General features: G+C 41.0%; 1 protein-coding gene across 2 annotated transcripts in view; it reads left to right on the plus strand.

Annotated features, from left to right (window-relative positions):
- The window catches only part of TMEM255B (transmembrane protein 255B), a 64592-nt gene that overhangs the window by 25146 nt on the left and 17544 nt on the right, over positions 1–21902 (plus strand). For both annotated transcript variants that reach the window (XM_032679332.1, XM_032679334.1), the window contains exon 4: positions 3122–3211. In XM_032679332.1, coding sequence (XP_032535223.1) covers positions 3122–3211 — 90 coding nt within the window. The remainder of the gene's footprint in view (positions 1–3121; positions 3212–21902) is intronic.

Below are 21902 nucleotides of genomic sequence, written 5' to 3' on the forward strand. Positions count from 1 at the left end.
TCGAGGAAAAAAGGCAACGCAGAAAGAACCGTGTCTTGCAAAATACACCATCTAAGGAGTCTTTCTGCTGCGCCTTTTGCAATCGGATATGTCTATCACGTATTGGCCTCATAAGCCACCAGCGTGCCTGCAGCAAATGTGGATAGTGCCTTCCCAAATCTTCGTTCGCGAAGCCTAGCCATGATGAATGAATATTGCTATATGGTGAAACTGAAAAGCCACCACACTCATTAGGTGATTTAAACTATCTCCATGGGTGGAAAACATTGATTTGGGGACTGCAGATCATCAATAAGTTGCTCATGTGTGAAATGAAAAGCCACCTTGAGGTCAGCTTCCAGTAAATTCATCTTGAGCTCAGGCAGTTTGGAGATACCTGGCTAAGCCCACTAATTATTTGATTGACTGCTTATGACTTGAAAAACAGGATAGAGATATCTGACAATCATGACTTAATCAGAACTTTTAAACACTGCTACATTTTCAAATAAAGAGATCAGGATCTGCAACAAATGCAGCTGCCACAGGGCAGCACAGCCCAGTGATCTGCAGTGACAGGAGCCCACAGCCTTCTTGATTTCATGAATTGCATGCCAAGGTCTTTAGACAACCAAATTCATGAGACATGAATTACCACAGTGGAGAGCCAAGGGACAGTGGAGGTTGAAGGGTGATGCAGCCAACAGTGCTTTCTTAGGGTTTCAGCAGGCTGGAGCTGGCTGCAGGGGGAATGCAGCAGGTCCCCAAGATAAGCCAGTACCATCTGCTTCAGCCAATTTGTGTGCTGCTTTTCTCCCCATGCTGAGGATTCCAATTCCACAGCAATCCCTGTGGCAGTGCCAACTCACCCCTGACTGCATAAGACATGAGCTAAAGAGAAGTCAAAATAGTGTATCAGAAAACATTGTGATTCTTTTGCCTCTAAGTTGCACTTTTTTCCAATTCACTAAGAGCTCTTGTCTCCAAGTGGGTGATACTGCTTTGACCTATGTATCCAGTGCTGGGGGCTTATATGGCTGTAATTTCTTACTTGCCCAATATAATTTTTTTGAGGAAGTCACCAATGCTGTGTCCCCTGTTACCACTATTGACATTGTACTGTTCTTAACCTAACATAAGCTAAAGAGTCTATTTTTCAAGTCGCTTTGTGGTGCCTTATAAATTTTACACTTGTGAAAACAGTGCTTAGGTAATGCAGGTATTGATTTCATATAGGCAAAAGGGATATAGGAACTGTATAGATGTGATTTTGGTAATCTGTACCTGGGAATTTCAGGAATACATGTTATGAAGGAGTAATTAATGACTAGTAAATAATAAGAAAGTTCCACATTCTTAACTGAATCCCTCGTTCATGTGCTCTATCAATTCAGGATGCCATTCTGTCAGGTTTTGAAGAATTTTTTTAATCTGTTGCACTTATTAACTATAACTGTAGTGGGTTGGCCATGCCTGGATGCCAGATACCCACTAAAGCCACTCTCTCATTCCCCTCTGCAACTGGATAGAGGAGAGAAAAAAAAACAGCTAAGGATTCATGAGCTGAGATAAGAATTGGGAGAGGTAACTTACTGATTACTTTCATGGGCAAAACAGATTTAAAGTGGGGATATTACTAACAGGATCAGACCAGAAGAGCGAGAAATAAAATAATCTGAAATACATGTTCCCCCCACTCCTCCTTCCTTCCATGTTCTCCCTCCTCCTCCCCAGCGGTGCAGGGGGATGGGGAATGGGAGTTACAGTCAGTTGTTGTTTCTGCTGCTGCTCAGAGAGAGGAGTCCTTCCCCTGCTTCCATGGGGTCCCTCCCACAGGGGACAGTCCTTGATGGACCTCTCCTGTGTGATTCCATCCCTCAGGCAACAGTTCTTCACAAACTGCTGTCACTCCTCCATGGGGTGCAGTCCTTCATGAATGAGCTGTCCCCCACAGGGGCCGCAAGTCCTACTCGGGAAAACCTTGCTCCAATGTGGGCTCCTTTCTCCACGGGCTGCAGGTCTCTGGCAGGACCCTGCTCCATCTTGGGCCTCCCACAGGGTCACAGCCTCCTTTGGATATCCACCTGCTCCAGCATGGGCTTCTCCATGGCCTGTAGGTGTGTCTCTGCACCCCGATGGTCCTCCATGTGCTGCAGGGGCACAGCTGCTCCGCCATGGTCTGCACCACGGGCTGCAGGGGCCTCACTCCAGCACCTGGAGTACCTCCTGCCCCTCCTTCTGCACTGACCTTGGTGTCTACTTTGTTGTTCCCATGTTCTCACTCTGCTCTTCCCTGGCTGGAGTTCTTTCTGTGCAATACCTTTCTGTTCTTAAATATGTTATCACAGAGGTGTTACCATTACTCCTAATTGGCTCGGCCTTGGCCAGCGGCAGGAAGTCCGTGCTGGAGCTGGTTGGCATTGGCTCCACTAGAGCCAAAGCTTCCAGCAGCTTCTAACAGACCCCTGTAGTGGCCCCCCCTCTACCAAAACCTAGCCACAGAAACGCACTACAATAATTTAATACTCTTGTAAATTGAAATTAACCTATCACATAGAATGTTTCAAAGGGTTCCTCTTCTGACTTTGTGTGAGAAATGCCAGAGATGTGGGAGATGTACATTATCTCACATTAAAAACATAGCCAGAGAGTGCATGTTAGGTTCACCTTATACCCTGCAGGTACTGACTCATCCAAACTCAGGGTGCAGAGTCCTCAAAGTCACAAAACTCTCTAACCTGAGAGAGGAAGGAGTGATAGCATCTCTTCATCTGATGATATTCAGATGAATGCCCAAGGAGAGTGCCTTGCCATGACTTTTTGCCATGCTCGCTATGGAACCACTGCTATTTTATGAAATAAGGTGATTTGGAGGAAATCATCTTTGAATTTAATAGCTCATACAGCTGACCTAATTTTCTCTTGAAATATTTAAGCTTTTCTAGTGGACTTGATGGTCTGTCAAACCACCGTCAAGAATTTCTGCCTTTTTACTAGTGTGTGACTGTCATCCTTACACACTGATCTAAAGTGAATTACAGCAGGAGGAACCATCACTTAAAATTGCTAGAAAAACTAGCGTAATTGTTTTACTTAAAGAATTATATTGAAAACATTACTCAATCTGTTTTTTTCTTCTCAGTTGGTAGCCTCCATCGTGTTTATCAGCTTTGGTGTGGTAGCAGCATTCTGTTGTGCAATAGTTGATGGAGTGTTCGCAGCACGACACATAGTAAGTATAGTGATTTTGGCATCTTTCATTTTTGATCATTAATGTAATTTCTAGCAGAAAAGCATTTTCTTTTGGCTTATGTCTAGCAATATATTAGGGTTATTGATAGTTCTTGTTGGAGATTCCAAAGAGGTGATACAAAAATGAAAGGCATGCTAAAAGACATATCTGCTTGGAAAAAGGCGGACACTTCAAATACCACCATAATTTGTTTCCTATTGCTCAAAGGCTTTGTGGACATGGTAAGGATTTGGAAGGCATTTGATGCTGATGAGCACCAGGACAACCCAGGGGATTTAAATATGCCGGTTTGCATGTTAGAAATGTGTTCCTTGCTATACCTAAAAATCCATCAGAATCCAACGTTTTAATTGATCTTTGATTTCCAAAATCATCAGGAAATAAGCAGTCATATGTGTTAATAGGCATTAGAGGTCAGATATAGTGTGCTACATAATACAGCAAGTATGATGGTATATGACCCTCTCACTGCTTTGAAATACCATGGGCCTGTTCATCTTTCTGCTTACATTCATTGAGGGGCAGTATAACTCCACTGGCATCAAGAGAACCCTACTTGAACTTTTGTTAGCAAATACATCAGAATAATTAGGCTTTGGATCACTTGGAGCATAAAGTTATAAAATGATTTCTTTTTTACTGTTACTGAAGAGGACTTTAAATCAAATGTGAGTTTCAGAACCTCATGTGCATTGCACAAGGAAGGAGACATGCATTGGTATAAACACATGAGGTGTGCAATGTGAGCATGGATAAGCGCTCTGGATTATAATCATGCTTTGTGCTATACAGAGCCTGCCTGATGTTGAAGTGACCTGCTTTTACTTGCATTTACCCTCTAATTGCTCTGGATGACACCCGGTATAACTTGATCTCTGGCTAGCGTTAAGTCCAAGGAGCCTTTCCATGAGAGCTGCTTAAAAGAAGAGGGGAGCAGACTTCTGTTTAGGTTTCCTGCTCCTAAAAATTCAGTGGTTGTGCCCTGGAAAGCCACTGCCACTTATTCAAATATTGGACCTGTCCCGGAATGGCTGAGAGAACTGGGGTTTCGTAGTCTGGAGAAGAAGGAGGCTCATCACTCCCTACAACTACCTGACAGGAGGTTGTAGTGAGGTCATGGTGGGTGTCTTCTGCCATGTCCCAAGTGAAAGTTTGAGAGGAAATGGCCTTAAGTTGTGCTAGGGCAGGTTCAGATTGAATGTTAGAAAAATAATTTTCACTGAGTGGTTAAACATTAGAATAAGTTGCCCAGAGAGATGATAGAGTCATCATTTCTCGAAGTGTTCAAGAGATGTCTGGATGTGGCACTTGTGGATATGGTTTTAGGGGTGATTATGGTGGTGCTGTGTTGATGGTTGAACTAGATGATCTTGAAGGTCCCTTCCAACCTTGATGATTCCGTGATACAGTAATTTCCCAGGAACCAGCCTTATTTTTGTTCTGCTTTGATGTGATCATTAGGAAATGTTCAGGTGGCACTTGTGCACTCTTACACCTTACAACTGCAGTGCAGCCGTGCAGCCACAGCCCCCCACGGCTGAGGTTAGGCACTGTGTTGCCTTCTCTGAGGTGAGTTACTGTGTCAGAGGACAGTATGGTCAATCTCAAACACAGACACAGGCATCTCCTCTGTCACCTTTCTAGGTGTTTCCTTTGTCAGTTTGCGCTCTCTTGGCTCTATGCTCCTTTCACATATGTTGCTTAGCTATCCTAGAAAGGACACTGCTTCCTATCTAAATCAAGCAACGGTATCATGTTAGAATATTATTGTAGCCTTATATCTGAAGAAACAGTGTTTCATATGCAATACCTAGAGTTTATATTTGCCTTCTCTGCATTATAATATAATTAGCTGCATGAGATTGCTTGCTGTCGTGGCATGCCCTTGATGTGTGTTAACAAATTAAAAGTGATTTGGTTCATTACAGTGCTCTCTGGGAAAAAAGTGGGTCAGCAAGTAGTTGGAGAACCCCAAGACACAAAGTCATTACACTCACCCACAAAAAAAGCGTCTTACACTCTGGGGTGCAGTTCTGTATCTGGTTATATCAGTGACCAGGTATGACTGAATCATCTGAGCAGAACTAGAGGCTGGAAGGGACTGGTCACTATGCAGCCATTCCCCAGAGTGCTGGAGGTGTACAACCCAATGACATGAACCTGCTTCAGTGATGTCATACCAGGCTTTAGGGAAATCCGTTTCCAGCTGTTTACATTTGGGCTGAATTTTGTCATATCTATCTCTTCTGGTTTCCTTCACTTACTAGAGAACAAAGAAATACTTAGTAGTACCTTTTGTTGAAAAACTAATTTGCATCTCAACATAATCACACTCAATCTCATTCTCCTCCTCTGTTTAATAGGGAAATTTATAGCATCAGGTGAAATAAAGGTGTACATCATCTAGTTTCTCTAACACACCTGGGAAAGTCTGCAGGGGTGGTAGTGTAAGTACACTCCCAAATTAACTTAGAATAACAGTGAGACGTTATCAACGTGTGCATTGCAGACTACAGTGTCACTGCCATTGTATTACATCCTCTTTGCATCACAGCTCATTTCCTACAGGAAGAGCAGCAAATGCCACTTTCAGTCCATTCCGTACAGGACAGTACCAACCATTTTCAGATCTGTGTTGTGCTGTTGCCTTTGGCCACAGCTTGTTGTACTGTGGCACTTTGGCCACTGCCTTTGGGGGATAGCTGCTGGAGGGTTGAACTAAACTGTCCTCCAGTGAGGGAAAGGACAAACTCCTGGCATGCCAGAGCAAGTGCCTAGGTCTATACTAAAGCCATAAACTTTTTGTGAGAAGAAATAGGGCAGCATTGACTATTCTGTCTCCAGTATCAGGCTGCTGATACCAAGTCTCCAGGTCCCTTTTCTCCTGGAGGGTGAAGTACTAGCTGAAGCTAAGCAGTTCTCAGACCGACAACAAATACAACATCCTTCACATAAATTTGGTAAGAAATGTGTCCTGTTTTTCTTTTTAGCTTCATTTGAGCTGGGAAGGATGTGAAGAGGACAAATCACATAATTATAGATTTTTCTTAGTGTGTGCCTGCTGTGGAATGGAGATTATTATTGTTGCACATTTTCTCCTGCACTTGTAAAACAGTGAATAGAATAATAAAACACTTTATCTATTTTATTTTCTTCCCAAGAAGGCATAAAATTGACAAAAATTCTTTCAGGAAAGGGATATATTTCAGAAAAGAGATACTTAAATTATTTAAGACTCACTTTATAGAAAGCTCTGGAGCACACCACTTATAAAATTAAAAACACTGAAGGAAAAGTAGCTTGAGTTAAAATATCAGTAGCTTATTTAAAAAATAATGCAGATGTAATTCACCCTAAAAAAGAAAAAGCCAGAATCAAGTGAAACAAATTTAAACCGAAATTAATGTGCAGTGATGTTATTTCAGAAAAATATGATGATCACAGGAATTCATTCATTCACCTTTGCTTGAGACATTTTGTTATTTAGCAGATGAGAGTAGCCCAGTTGTGCTAATGAACATCATTCAACAGCCTCCTCTCACCACACAGGGAGATCCGCTGTCTCATCTCATGTACACATTCTCTGCAGTACCTACAACCCTCCTATCCATGACTGCAAGCCTTGACCATCACCACATGATCCTTAGCTTTGTGGTTATCCTTCAGGAAGAACCTAAAATAACCAGCAGCAAGAACTCCAGTTATGAAGTGAGGAAATTGCCTGCAAGAACTTCCTGAGAAGGTTAGGAAAACGTCAGGTAGCAAAAGCACGGGCAGATATTTTAAGCTGTGGAGACAAATGTTTTGTATCATCTTTTCACATACTCAGCTAGGAAACATGGAACATTGTTACTGACACATGGCCAGTCACATTTTCCTGAAGTATGGAATATAAAGGGACTCAGACATGCCTGAAAGCTCTAGGAGAAACCAAGGACTCAGATTGGAGAAGTCCTCTCTGCTTGATTATAAGAACTGCCTTTTGATCATATTGAGTGGAATTCACAGACCACATCCAGACAGACTTATTAGAGAAGATCCACTAAAAAGAAAAAGAAGAGCTGAAGAACTTGAGATAATACCAATGAGAACTAAAGATACAGTAGTGAAATTGCAACTTGTGATTGTTGCCATTATTCTTTCTCTATATGCGCCTCTTTGGCTTTGTTTTCTATGTAACAATTCTTAAGTTGGCTCAATGCAGCAATAAATATACCCCTAAGCCTTCCTTTCTCCACACTGAACAAGCCCTGTTCCTTCAACCAGAATCACAGAATCAATTAGATTGGTTGGAAAAGAGCTCTGAGATGATCAAGTCCAACCTGTCACTGAACACCACCATGTCAAATAGACTGTGGCACTCAGTGCCACTTCCGGTCTTTTTTCTTGCACACCTCCTGGGGCGGTGACTCCACCACCTCCCTGGGCAGCCCAGTCCAGTGTATAATTGCCCTTTCTGTGAAGAAATTCTTCCTAATGTCCAACCTAACATCCCCTGGCGCACCTTAAGACTATGTCCTCTCATCCTGTTACTAGTTGCCCAGGAGAGGAGGCCAACCCCCACTTGTCTGCAACCTCCTTTCGGGGAGTTGTAGAGAGTGATAAGGTCCCCCTGAGTCTCCTCTTCTCCAGGTTAAACAACCCCAGCTCCCTCAGCTGCTCCTCACAGGACTTGTGTTCCAGATCCTTCACCAGCTTTGTTGCCCTTCTCTGGACACACTCCAGCGCCTTGATGTCCTTCCTGAATTGAGAGGCCCAGAACTGGAAACAGTACTCAAGATGTAGCCTCACCAGCACCGACTACAGGGAAAGAATCACTTACTTGGTCCTGCTGGCCACAATATTCCTGATACAGAACCTATTCTGGTACATCCTGTCTTTTAGTCCCCTCTGTGATCATTTAGTGGCCCTCCACTGATCAGACTGTACTTTGCTATGGTCTTTCTTGACTTGGAGAGGAATTAAAATTGGCTGCCATACTGAGATGTGGCCATGTGAATGTTCTCAAAAAGGAATAATCACTTCCTCCAACATATTGGTAATGGTTTGCTAATGCAGCCCAGTGTGTGGTTGGCCATCTCTTTTGCAAAAGCACCCTGCTAATTTATATTCAACTTGTTGATGAACATATCCATTCTTTTTCTTTGCCAATGGTTGCCTGGGGTTATTCCAGCTCAGATAAAGGATTTGACATTGATGCTGTACAAAAACTAACAGATTGCAGCCAAAGAATTTAGATTCAGGTTCAACTATTTTTAAAGGTGCACTAGATTTCTCTTCTAAATGTCTTCTCTCTCCAAAAGAAAAGAATAAAAATGTTTGAATGCTCTATTAATTGCCACTTATTTAGCATTTTTGACTTGCTTTTAAGCATGAACTGGGCTGAATTTTCTGTTTATAAAGCCCAAGACTTTGGTAATGACTCTTACTTACCTTATCATCAATTATTGATATTTCCTCTCAGCTGTTTTAATGCAGTTTATCGTCTGGCATGAACTTGCTTTAAAAGGAAGTGATTTTAAGAGAGTCTGATTTTATGTGGCACAGTGAAGGGACAGCATAAATCTACGGACATATGCACTGTCCTGTTCCCTTTTGCTTAGAGCTGGGTTCGTCTGCATCTTGCTCTGTTGTTTTGAGGTTTCACTGCAACACTCGGGCAAGAACTGCAGCAGGAGTGACCTGCAGCTTTGCTGATCACAGCTGCATTTTACTACAGGGTGACTTCACAAGCCCATGACATGTAACACAGACCACAGTCTTGCACACTGCAGGCCGGATGTTCTAAAAATTAATTTGAAAATGTTCTGAGTGAGCCTATTGGCCTTTCCTTTGAAGCGAAAAAGAAATAGTTGTATTCCATGTCTAACAAAGGTGTTACCTTGACAACTGGTGGCAGAAAACACAACTCAAAGAATAATGGAATTGGAATTAAATTAGGTAGATTCTCTGGAGAACAACACTAAATGCGTTTTACTTTCTCCATGCTGCCACACAAGACAAAATTAGCTAATAACTTTTAATTCCATTTCCATCCTGTGTGACTCACTAATATAACAGAATGACATAGCATATACCATAAAAACATCAAAAGAAGTGTGACCAACAGGTCAACGAAGGTGATTCTGCTGCTCTGCTCTGCTCTGTTGAAGGCCCAACCTGGAGTACTGCATCCAGCTTTGAAGTCCTTAGCACAGGAAGGACATGGATCTGTTGGAGCAGGTCCAGAGGAGGGTCACAAAGATGATCAGAAGGATGGAGCATGTCTCCTATGAAGACAGGCTGAGAGAGTTGAGGTTGTTTAGCCTGGACAAGAGAAGTTCCAGGGAAACTTGATTGTGGCCTTTCAGTACCTAAAGGGGGCCTATATAAAAGATGGAGGCAAACTTTTTGAGAGGGTCAGTTAGGTTAGACATAAGGAAGAAGTTTTTTACCATGAGGGTGGTAAAACACTGAATCAGGTTGTCCAGAGATGTGGGGAAGGGTTTTTTACTGTGAGGGTGGTAAAACACTGAATCAGGTTGTCCAGAGATATGGTGAGTGCCCCTTCCCTGGAAACATTCAAGGTCAGGTTGGACAGGGCTCTGAGCAACCTGGTCTGGTTGAAGATGTCTCTGTTCATTGCTATTAGATGAGCTCTTGCGACCCAAACGATTCTATGATTCTATGAAAAATTTTGCAGTTGTATGGTTTTTTTTAAGCAGAGTGAGCACTAAACATCAATAACTGAAAATTAGCACTAGTTGAGTAGTGATTTTTGTATTGATGGTCCACTGAGGTCAAAATGTTTTATTGATGAATTTCCTAAATACAAAGTGCTGAAGTTTGCAAGCAGTGCATTTTGACATGCCGATGGCCAACTATCCCACAGCATTAATCCTAGTATTAGACCTTGCATCTGACACTGAGATGGGAAGCACAGGTAGCATTCTTAGAGTAACAATTATTTACAAGGGGGGATTAATTCTTTTTTATGAACTTAATTTAAGATTTGGAGCAAAGGAGGACTCCTGCAACCAGCTTAACCCAATCTGCCAAGATTTCTCTTTGTACTGCAAGATGACCATATTCATGTAGCATGCATTTCATTTCATGTAGCATATTCATTCACATGTGTCCGAAAGAAGTTGAGCATACTTTAAATCAAAGGGTGAATAATTTTCTTGGAAAAAGAATTTTCCTGAAAGGCCCAAAAAGCTTGAAGCCTGTTGTACCGTCATTTTTGTTCCTGTACTCACATATATTTTCCCTGTGAAGTGCATTACAGCTTGGGAGTGCCCAGTCCCGTGAAAGGTAAATTAGTCAGAGGTGTATAAGTCAAAAGCATCACAACAGAAGTCACAAGGAAATCTAGTAGAAGAGAATATACTGACATTGCAGAACAGTTTCAAACCACCCCCACAAGCTATCTTGAAACCAAATCTGAACTAGATGGATAATGCTAAGCTGCGTTGGTGTGAGCAAAATGGTGAGACCATGTGGCATTGTGTCTCTGGCATTTATTGGGCAATATAGGAATAGCTGGTGGGACCATTGCTAGATTACTGACTCCAGCTCTGGTATTTTTTGGTGCTTTGCAAAGGACCTTACTGACTTGGAAGAAGTTCAGAGAATAAAAATCTAAAATTTGGAGTGGTACCCTTTAGAAACAGTATGCAGAAATTTGATTTATTTCATTTAACAAAGAAAAGGTTGAAAGGTGAACTGATATTGTCCTCTCTGAGGTATTTGCATAATCAAAAGTTACCTGATAGCAGAGGGCTTTTAGTCTCTTGAACAAAACTGAACTAAGTGCAGTGAATTGAAGTCAATGCTAAACAGATTCAAACCATGAAGCAGACACAGTTTTGACAATAAAGAATTATGGAAACAGCTTTGTCAAGGTTATGGATAGTTCTCCATCACTGAAATATTTCAATCTCAATCTTATTTTTATATTGTCTTGTGAAGCTTCTCTGGAAGTTATGAACTTGATGCATATGTCTTGGGATGAAATTATTTAGTCTTTGTTATTCAGAAGGTCATTCTAGAGCAGTGTCTTCAAAAAGGGTCCTGTGAACTATTTTTATAGTCAGGTGGAAACTCTATTGCCTCTTGTCTACAGATTTGCCTGTGTGGTGCCCGGACCTGTTCCCTGCTGGAAAATGTTTAAGGGTTCATAGATTATAACCACCTGAAAACTATTTATCAAGATTTCTGGTCTAAGTTTGCTGGTCTTCAGATCAACAGAGGAAATGCAATCTTTAACATGAACATAACTGAAATAACATCTTTACTAAAACCACTGTTCCTCACGCATTTGTACATAGATTATAGTCTTCTGCATCTGTGTGGCTTCTATACATTCAAAAATCAGATGTGGTGCAGGGAGGGCAGAATTTGTTTAGCAGTGTAGAATAACAGCTTGGATCAGGGAAGATTTACTGTCTACTTCCATCTTTACTTGGTTACTTTACAAAGCACTAGCCATGATGGAATTTATGCAAAGCATACAAAGCAAGTTAATTACACTTTAATCCTAAGAAAGGTGGGTGACTGGGGCAAAGGGCTTGCAGTCTGCTCCAAAAAGTATAATCTCTCATACACTGCCAGCAGAAGATGATTTCCTTAATTGTTTCCTATTCTCAGAAATGTTTCTAGACTAACCACAGATGCTTCTATTCTATGAAAAAAATTCAAAGCTTCTACACAGATACATAGAGGGAGAGGAAGTAACCACCTGCAGACTTCAGATTACAGCAAAAATACTTGGCGATTTTTTTCATCATTTGTCAAAGGAAAAACAGGGGTTTGAATTGCCCAGTGCAGAAATTAGTGGAGTAATAAAACAAAAAGCAAAAAGTGTTGTTTATTCACATGCATTTAAATTAGCAAAGCACACAAAAGTCCTTAAATTCTACTAGAGTAAAATTAAAGATGTTTAAGTATGCTGCAATGTGCCTTAGCAAAAGTTTCTATTTGCTTCATCTTTAAGAAGAAACCATGACTAGTATGAATAATAATATCATGTAGCAGGAATTTCTTTCTCTGTGGATGGATGATTATTCAGTTGCATATAATGTCCATGAACAGTGTGTTCCCAGGATTCGACAAATGATGATTATTTATGGCTCTATTAAGAGCTTATTAAAATGTGTTGCAAAAGCATTGACAGACTATGGAAGTTCACATTTGTAATATATTTTAGTCTTTTATGATAAATTCCAAGAAGGTAACATAGTTAGATTTTTTTTTTACCAGATCTGCCTAGAATTTTGTTTTGTGTGTGCCTCATTGCAGTTCTCTCCACATTCCCAGGCACCAGTACGTCCAGTGGCATTTTTACCTCTCACTGAACACCATGTATTTCTGATCTTCTGAAATGCATGCGAGCTTCAAAATGACAAGCCAGTGGAGATGGGGAAAAGCTAATTGTACCTGAACAGTCAGGGTATACATGAACCATTTCACTAATTGTTTAATCTTTCCATTACTCCTTAGGCTTATCTCATGGTCTTTTTACTCTCTTATATTTTGGGACCTAGTCCTGCAGTCCCTCCCATTTGGATGAGCCCTGTCAGCCTGGCCTCTAGTGTGTTGTCATATGTGGGGGTGGAGGTCTTCCTTTACAGGGATGATAGGGAGCTCTGATGGCACATTGCTGGGCATAAACATATACTTTCTGTCTGTTTTCTGCTCAGTACCTAACGTAAAAATTTCATACATAAAGGTGTTATTACATTACTTAAATTATAATAGGTATGTTTTGTGCCATGCCCTGAAAATTAAAATCAACACTGCAATATTAATTAAGCCTCCAGCATTTCATTTGTAAATGTAGATATTCAATATATAGATATTACTCAACTTTTTTGCTTGTAGTGCAACCTCTTTTCCCATTCTTTAATATTAAACAAATTCAAAAGAGCATTATAAAGGAAATCCTCCTATGTTTCAGCCATCAGGGTATTCAGTATTTCAGATGTCTAAGGGCTAGTGTCTTGCAAAATGACATTTCTTAGAGATTTATATACTTGGAGATTTATATATTTATTACATATTATGATAGCATTGAGGAAAAAGGGAGGGGATAGAGGAGTTTTTCTTGTATTTGAGTTATGTGACAAGAAACAGACTAAACATTTCTTGCATTCTTGTGGAAACATTAATTACTCATATGGCACAACATTATTATAATCAAGACACAGCAATCAGGTCATATAACAAACCCTATAATCAAAGTAACATAATCAATGTAAGTAATCAACTATAATAAGCAATTAAATATCTAACTGCATGAAGCAATAAGTAAAATTACAGCCTTGAATAATATCAGCTAATTACATCATTAGAAACTTGTGTAAAAGTCAGTGGTAAATCTAAGTTTTTAACTATGCAAAATAGGTGTTGCAGGTATTATGGGAAGGTCTGCAACCTCATCCTGAGAGACATTGGCTAGCAAGACTTGACTAAAGGAAAGCAGACCTATTGCAGTGCCAGGCTTGGATTTGCCAGAGGTTTGGGGTATTAAGGCAGAAGTAGGCATCCTCGCTGGAGCCTTGTGTGGCCCCTCATCCCCCAGCCAGAGCAGCTGCCTCTGATGCCATACAGGTTTGCAACAAGACAGGCACAGTGTCTCTCAGCAGCTCTGCACACACATCTTTTCTTCCTGTCACCACCTGTGCCTGCACCAGTTAAAGGCATTGGGGCCACTGAACCTCCTTGGGGATGTGCAGGGGACTCTGCTCCCATTTCTTCTGCTTGTTCGGCTGCATTCCATCTGCTTTGGAAGGCTGATGGGCCTTTCCTCCCACCGTTGTGTCACAGACAGTGTGGCCAAAAGTCATTGAAAGAAGATGACTTAACCTTTCCTAGTAAATCTATATCCGTCTGAGAACAGACCTATCAGTCCACATCAAGAAGCGACCTGTTTGTGCACGTCATCTAGCAATGGGGCAGCTCCAGCATCTGGAGGCTTTTCATTTAACTGTAGCAGTACTACCAGACCTCATAGAAATAAAGAAGAGTGAGGTTGAGGCTATCACTACAAAATATTTACACAAAGTAAAAATCAGTGAGGAAATACAAAGTGAGACAGATCCATGTATGCGTGTTTTTCACCCATGACAGTATACAGGTACTCTTAAGTATTTACTGGTTTGAAAGACCTGACATGAATATCTACTGCTCACAAGCATTAAGAGAAGAAGATTCTGTAGATCTAGTCTTTCAAATTACATAGAAATCCTAAAAAGAGCTCCTGGAAAGCACGATGTGAACTAAATGTGGTTTGTGAGAGCAAAGTTTTTAAGCCCCATCAGCTGCTTTTCCTATTTTTGGCACTGCAGTTGGGTTATTTCAGCATAGCAGACGAGACATGCAGGGTCCCTAGGCTGGAGCACAGCATTTCTGGAAGAAGATTAGCTCTTAAATTCAGATGTAGAAGCACAAAAAAGAGCAAGTGCTGACTGCAGTCTAGAGTGAACTCTCAGCATTACTCTCATGGCATGACTTCACCCAAAGCATGTAACAAGATACTGTCACAACTGCCTCTTAAGTCTTTATACAACACTTAGAATGTATTATTTGCACCAGAGGATCACTAATGTGCTGTAGTTACATCAGGAGTATGGCATGGACAGAACCATCCTGTCTCTCTCTGTGTCACTCCGCATCATCTCGAAGGGTTTGTTCAACTGTACATTTCCAAACCCTTGACTCTTAAGGCAGGGGCAATACATGTAGAAATTGAATCAACACACACTAGCCAAGCCTGCAGATTAGGTCAAAAGAACACGTGAAAACCTAATTTGAGGGATTATAGTTTCTTGATATAGTTTGCTAATTATTGGCTGAATTTGGAAAAAAATAGCCAAAAAAATGGAAAACATTCTGTTCCTGATTGTCCAGTCCATTGCAGCCCTAGGAAGTAGCATAACCTCATGTCTGTGCAGCAGCCTAGACATGGGAGTCCAGAAATGGCTTGCTCTCTTTTTTTTTTTATCACTCACCTTTCCAAATCCCAGCCAGCATGCACTATGCACACTCTGACAGCCCAGGACTTTCTGTATTGCTAGTCAAGGTGATGCTGTCAAGAGGACAAAACACAGAAGAAAAAGTAGGAAACAGAAACTAGTATCATAGTGGAGAAAACTTTCTGAAATTCAGAAATGGAAAGATTTGGAGGCCCACTTGATGAAGTGCCTGGCACTCCCTTAAGAGCAGCCCCAGATATTGAAGGGAGAGAAACCTACTGAGCCCCATGATGGTGGTGGGCAGCCCCAAGGCACTGGCCTGTCCAAGGAGGCACATTTTCCTGTGGGAGCACGTGCTCTGTCCTGGCTGGAGAATCCTGCAGTGCAGTGAGCAATGACCCCTCTCTTCCTAGCTGCTGTCTGAAATACAGAGGTTATGAAAATAATGCTGTTACTGCATTGACAGAAATAAATGTCAATGAGGCATATGAGGAGCAGTATTTTAATAATTACATGTAAACTAAGTGTACAAAAATATAATATCTCATGAATTATGGATAAGGCATTCTATTGGTCTGCCAGGAGGTTAAAGATTCTTTAACAACACAAGGGAAGGTGCAGGTCTGTAGGAAACTAGCCAGTTTAAAATAGTTATTTTAATTAGTTTGTTTTCCAGTAGTTGATGTGGATTCAGTATTTGGAAATATGGACTTGGAGAGTTCAGAAGGTATTATTTCAGGTATTTTCTTATAATCATTAAATTTTGCAAGATAAATTGTTTTCTGAAAGCCACTTCTGCTCCAGAAATTACAAACTGAAAATTGAATTGCACGTTTAGCTGCCAATGAGTAGAAGCCCAAAACAGTTGTCAAAAAAATCCACCCTTTTTCTGATTCCAGAAAGTATGATCATGTGCTTTATGTGGAGGTTGCAAGCCTGGTGAGCAAGCAGAAATATAAAATGTTTTTTTCTTTAAAGCTTATCCACCCTCACTTCAGTATTGATAACCATAGACTCAGAAGTTCCTTAATGTCATCTTATCACAACGGTCATTTTTCTTTTGTTTATGAGTGAAAGCACAAAGATGTTTAAATTAATCATTCCTATAAATCCATTGAATCTCCTAGCAGTCTTCCTCAGAGACACCCATCTCATTTGAGAGCGTTCTTGAAAAACACTGAGAAAGAGCCCTTGGTCAGAGTGAGACAGGAATTACAAAAGACCTATAGCATTTCCTCTCGTTATTTGTACAGGGCAGGATCCAACCACCTGTCCCCAGACAGTGATTCATTCTGCCTGCTTTCCCAGTCTCCTAATATGTTGGCACCTTCTTTTATGAGATTCTTTGGTCTGAAAACTCTCAGGTTTGTATGCTCCCATATGCCATATGCTCTCAGATAGTCAGTGCGGGGCAGACACAGATACCTACCCTCCATCTCAGCCTCCAGAAAGGTATAAAAGCTTGCTGCTAATAATTTCTGTTTGTTCATATTTGCATGCCTGCTTTCAGAAAGTTATCACAGAACCTGATCTTGAAGGGAGTTATAATCTCCAGAACACTCAAATGTTGGCACAGGGCTGAGCTGGCACTGAAGGGTGACATTTCAGTTTGCTTTTAGGATTAAACTTAAACCTTGGCAGCTATACCTCTCCTATTCATTGCTAGCTACAGTGTAGATGAAAAGGACCTACAAAAATGTTGTAGGAAGAAAATAGAAGATTAAAAACTTCAAGTTAGTGAGCCACTAAAAACATTAGTCTGGTTTTGGACTCCTCAATTTTATCTATATTTGTCTTTTACATGTGCCCAGGATAGTGTTTCCCAGGCCAACTGGCATGGTGAAGCCCACATCCCTACTCTCAAAGTCTCTCTGGGTGTAAATGGCTATGTCCAAATTACTTACTGGGAATAGTTCTTGGCCCATGCTAATTTACAAATCATGCCCAGAAATTATTTTGGATGAGTGACAGTTTGCCCAGGCCAAAGCCATCACTGGCACAGTTCTAACAATTTAATAGGCTAGATGGTCAAGTTTCAGGCCTGGGAATGTTCCCTGGCAAGGATTAATCTACACCTCTAGAAGCCGTGGAAGTTAAAACTAAATAAATACTGAAATTGGAAAAAAATAGCCCTCACTATATAATTATTTCACTAAATTATTATCCATGTTTTGTAAAATATAGCATACATTTCAATCAATACAGTTTAAGCTATATCTCAGCTTTCTGAAAGTGATCTTACACATAACGGAGATGGAATTTTCCCTATGTTATCCAAAATACATCTGTTCTCCAAGGAAACAAAAAGTGGCATAGAAATATTTACTTTCCGTACCTCACATAAGAACCCTTCAAATCCCCACAGACATTTTATCAAATCCACCAAAGACACTGTTCAAAGAATACTTTTCTTACACAAAAAAATGTATTGCAATGCTCCCACCATCAAAGAGAACATGGGTTTTCCATTGTATGCTCTTAAAGGAATCAACCAAACCAAAACCCTCTATATTTGGACCAAATCTTCTCTTCCTTGGCATAAAGACTTCCCTCTTGTCCATTTGTTTATCACTCTCAGGTTTTAATACACATACTAGAAAATTATTGAAAGAACACTGGAGATGGAGATGGAGATGGAGATGGAGAACTACATTTTGCTCTGTAAGGTTCAAGGCTGAGCAGTTTGGATTTGTCTGAAATTAAAGGGAATTACAGGGTGTCCTTATTTTTTTTTGACATGTCTGGAAATGTTCTAAACTTGGACTGATGGCAATCTGACTGTATCTAGCCAGTATACACACAGTCACACATAATTAGCTAAGAAATCATCTTTTTCCAGTGCTCAGAAGGATTGAATAAAACCTGTGCATTTTTCCTTTACATCAATAAAAAAACCCCAAGCATACAACTACATTTTTATACAGAATTCTTCCTCTTTTTGCTAGCCTACATATTTTGCCCTCTGCATATATCAGCAGAGCTCTAACCAACAGAACTTTCCCATCTGCCCATGTCCAGTTAAAGAAAGTTACTCAAAGAAGCAGAGAAAGGGAATACATTATTCATTATATATTAATATATTAATATTACACATTAGTGGGAGGTTTTGCATAGCCCTGTTTCAATAATAGTGATTGAGGAAGTTCCTGGTACCAAAGAATATTAAACCGGTTAAACACAGTATTGTTGCTATATACTTTAAAGCTCCTGTGATTAGATGAAATACATATCTATACTTAGATATATAGTATGTAAAAGCTGTGTGTCTACCAGTATTGCTATAAGCAGTAGAATCAAGAAGAATCAAGGACTGGTAGATATCCTATATTCATACACACTCTGTTGTATGCAACATGAAGTATTTTAAAAGCAGTCTGTTAGGACTACTTTTATAGCTTTAAAGTATGTCTCATTTGCCCTTGGTATTAGAGACTTGAGCAGGTGCTAATGTGGTGTGATAATTTTTAAACACCTTTTAATATCTGTGTGGTGCCTTATTCATATAAACGCCTTAGCCAAGAGACAGACCACAGCACCTCTGTGGCGTGCCAATGGAAGCTTTTACCATTGCAAGCTTTAGGCATCCCCAGTACACCTCTACTTTAAAGCTTTGTGCTTTAGGTGTTAAATCCTATGGGTGTCTGGACAAAGTCAACAGTTGTCTAATCTTGGTTATTTCTGTACACTTGATTATCACTCATTTATTTTGATTGCACATACGGATGAGTTTAGAAGAACAGGCTGAATGCACAAGGTTGGCTGTACTGGTGCAGCAGACTTGCTGTTCAAAATTAGGTGCATGAAGGAAGGTAGTTGTTTGCCATGATTGTGCCTGCAAATGTATTAACTGTATTCACAGTGGTCTCTTCCATGTCGCAGCTCTGACCTTTTTGCTGCACAGCAATATGAAATGATAATAGCTGGTATGGATTAATCAATCACCTCTCTCCCCAGGGAAGAACAGTGCTGCTTCCAGTCATAAGCACACTTCGATGAAAAACATGTTGTCTTCTCCCTCAAAGACCAAACCAATAAAAGAACTAATTTTTTTTTAAGAGGAAGGAGTTGTAAAGGGTACTAAAACTGTTTAAGCCAAGAGATCAGGACCAAAGCAAGGGTCTTTCTGTACTTGATGGAGGCAGATTAGATAGCTCTCTCACTGCTTTTAACAAGATATAGAGGTGTCTGTGGAGATTATCTCAGCATTCGGGGTCAGACAGAGCTTTATGGTGTGATATGGTGGTGTCACTCACCAGCAACCTGTAATAAGGGCATGAGTGTCCAGAAGGTAAGATCAGGGAATATCTGTCTCCAGGTGCTAAGTTATGTCTGCTAAATTCACAGCCTGTGATACAAGTTCGAGAGAACTTGTCAATGTGCTCATACCTGGACATAGACTCTGCCCGTCTTCACAAAATCACAGAGTTGCTGAGACTGGGCAGAACCTCTGGAGATTTCTAATCCAACCACCTCTGCTGAGAGCAGTGTCAGCTAGCACTCAGAACTGTGTCCAGTTTGAGTATCTCCAGAGATGGAGACTCTACAACCACTCTGGGAAACCTGTTCCAGTATTTAATCACCTAAATTAATTAGAAAAAGTTTCTTCTTATGTTTAAATGGAATTTGCTGTATTTCAGTTTGTGCCCATTGCCTCTTGTCCTTTTTCTGGATACTACTGAGAAAAATCTGTCTTCATCTTCTTTACCCCATCAGGTATTGCTACCTATTGATGAGGTACATGGGAGCCTTCTCTTGTCTAGGCTGAACAGTCTCAGCTCTCAGCAGCCTCTCTTATGACAGATGCTCCAGTGTGTTAATTAACAGACCATGTTCATGGTCTCTGTCGTAGTGGGAAGCACAGCACTTTACCCAGCATTCCAGATACATCTCACCAGTGCTGAATAGAGAGGAAGGATCATTTCCATAGGCCTGCTGGTGATGCTGCTTTCCAGCCTGTCAGGCCCCAGTCTTTTCTGGTACATGGGATTATTCCTCCCCAGGTGCAGGATTTGACATTTCCCTGTGCTGAACTTCTAGAGGTTCCTGTGGGCCATTCCTCCAGCCCAGGTCCCTCTGAACAATAACATGGTCCCCTGGTGTTTCAGTCACTCATCCCTGTTTTGTGTCATCTACTAGCTAGTGGAGGGTGCACTCTACCCATCATCCAGTTCAGTAATAAAGATGTTACGCAATATTGTCCCTAGTATTGACTTCTGGAATAGGCAACTATTGAGTCACCTCCAGTTGGACTTCATGTCACTGATCACAACACCATGATCCCAGAAGTTCTGCCAGCATTCAGTCCACCTCACTGTTCATTTTTTTAGCTCATACTTCATCAGCTTGTCTGCAAGAATGAGACTGTTAGAGGCATTACTGAAGGGAAGATAAACAACATCTAGAAGCAGATGAATGAGAAGCTCCACTCATCCACCAAGCCAGTCACATCATTGTAGAAGGTTAACGGATTGATCAGACGTGATTCTCCCTTTGTAAATCCATGTTGAACACTCCCAATCACCTTCCCGTCCTTGAGATGATTGGAAATGGTTTCCAAGATTATTTTCTCCATCACCTTCCACCAGTGTGTAGTTCCCTTGATTCTCTTTCTTGCCATTCATGAAAATGGGGTGTATCATCAGTCTATTTAAATGCTACCTAGCCTGATCCTCCTCCAACAAGGGTAAGTCTTTCTTGCCCCAAATTTTCCCACTGGTCTTCACTGAAGACTAAGGCAAGGAAGGCATTGAACACGTTAGCCTTTACCATGTCTTTTGTCACCAGGTTGCCAGCCTTATTTAGTCGTGTGCACATATTCTTTCTGATCTCTCTTTTGCTGCTAATACACCCATAGAAGCCCTTCTTGTCCTTTGCAGCCCTTGTTGGAATGAATTCCAGATGGGCTTGGGATTTCCTAACCCCATCTCTGCATGTTTGTATAATTTATTTATTTTCTTCCTTGGTGACTTTCCCCTGATTACACTTCTTGTAGACTTTCTTTTTATGTTTGAGTTACATCTGAAACTCCTTGTTCATTCACACAGGCCTCATTCTGCCTTTGGTTGATTTTCTGCTGGTTGGGATGAGCTGTTCCTAGGTTGGGAAGAGGTGAACCTTGAATCCCACTCTCCTGGACCTCACTGCTTTCCAGGACTCTATCCCATGGGATTCTTCCAAGCAGATCACTGAATAGGCCAAAGTCTCCTTTCCTCAAGTTCAGGATTGGGATCCTTCTTTTCCCTGCTCCCTCCTCTCCAGATTCTGAACCTCACCACCTCATTATTAGGGCCAAGGCTGCCCCTCACCTTCACATCCCCGACCAATCTTTCCTTGTTTGTAAGTATGAGATCCAGCAGAGCAGCTCTCCTCATCAGCTCCTTGTTCTGGCAGAGAAACTACATCCCTGTTAGACCTCCCAACCAGATCTGTCCCTGGAAGTCATGGCTAAAGGCTAATGCTTTCCCAGGACTATGGAAGGATGTTGACCTAGTTCAAGATACAGCATGCTGTTTGTGTGGTATTTGCTTTTTCTCTAGAGAAAAAGAGTTACTAAAGAGTTTTTTCTTACACTTGTGTGATATGAATTAATATTTTTAGATGCAGGAAGCTAACCTTTCCCTAACCCTTGGGAGTTGGTGTCCAAACTTCCTTGGGTTTGCCAGAGTAATCAAAAAGGAAAATAGGCTGATGGAGGAGCTTTATTCATTGATCTGTCT

The sequence above is a fragment of the Chiroxiphia lanceolata genome, chromosome 2 (genome assembly GCF_009829145.1).
Source record: "Chiroxiphia lanceolata isolate bChiLan1 chromosome 2, bChiLan1.pri, whole genome shotgun sequence".
Taxonomy (NCBI): domain Eukaryota; kingdom Metazoa; phylum Chordata; class Aves; order Passeriformes; family Pipridae; genus Chiroxiphia; species Chiroxiphia lanceolata.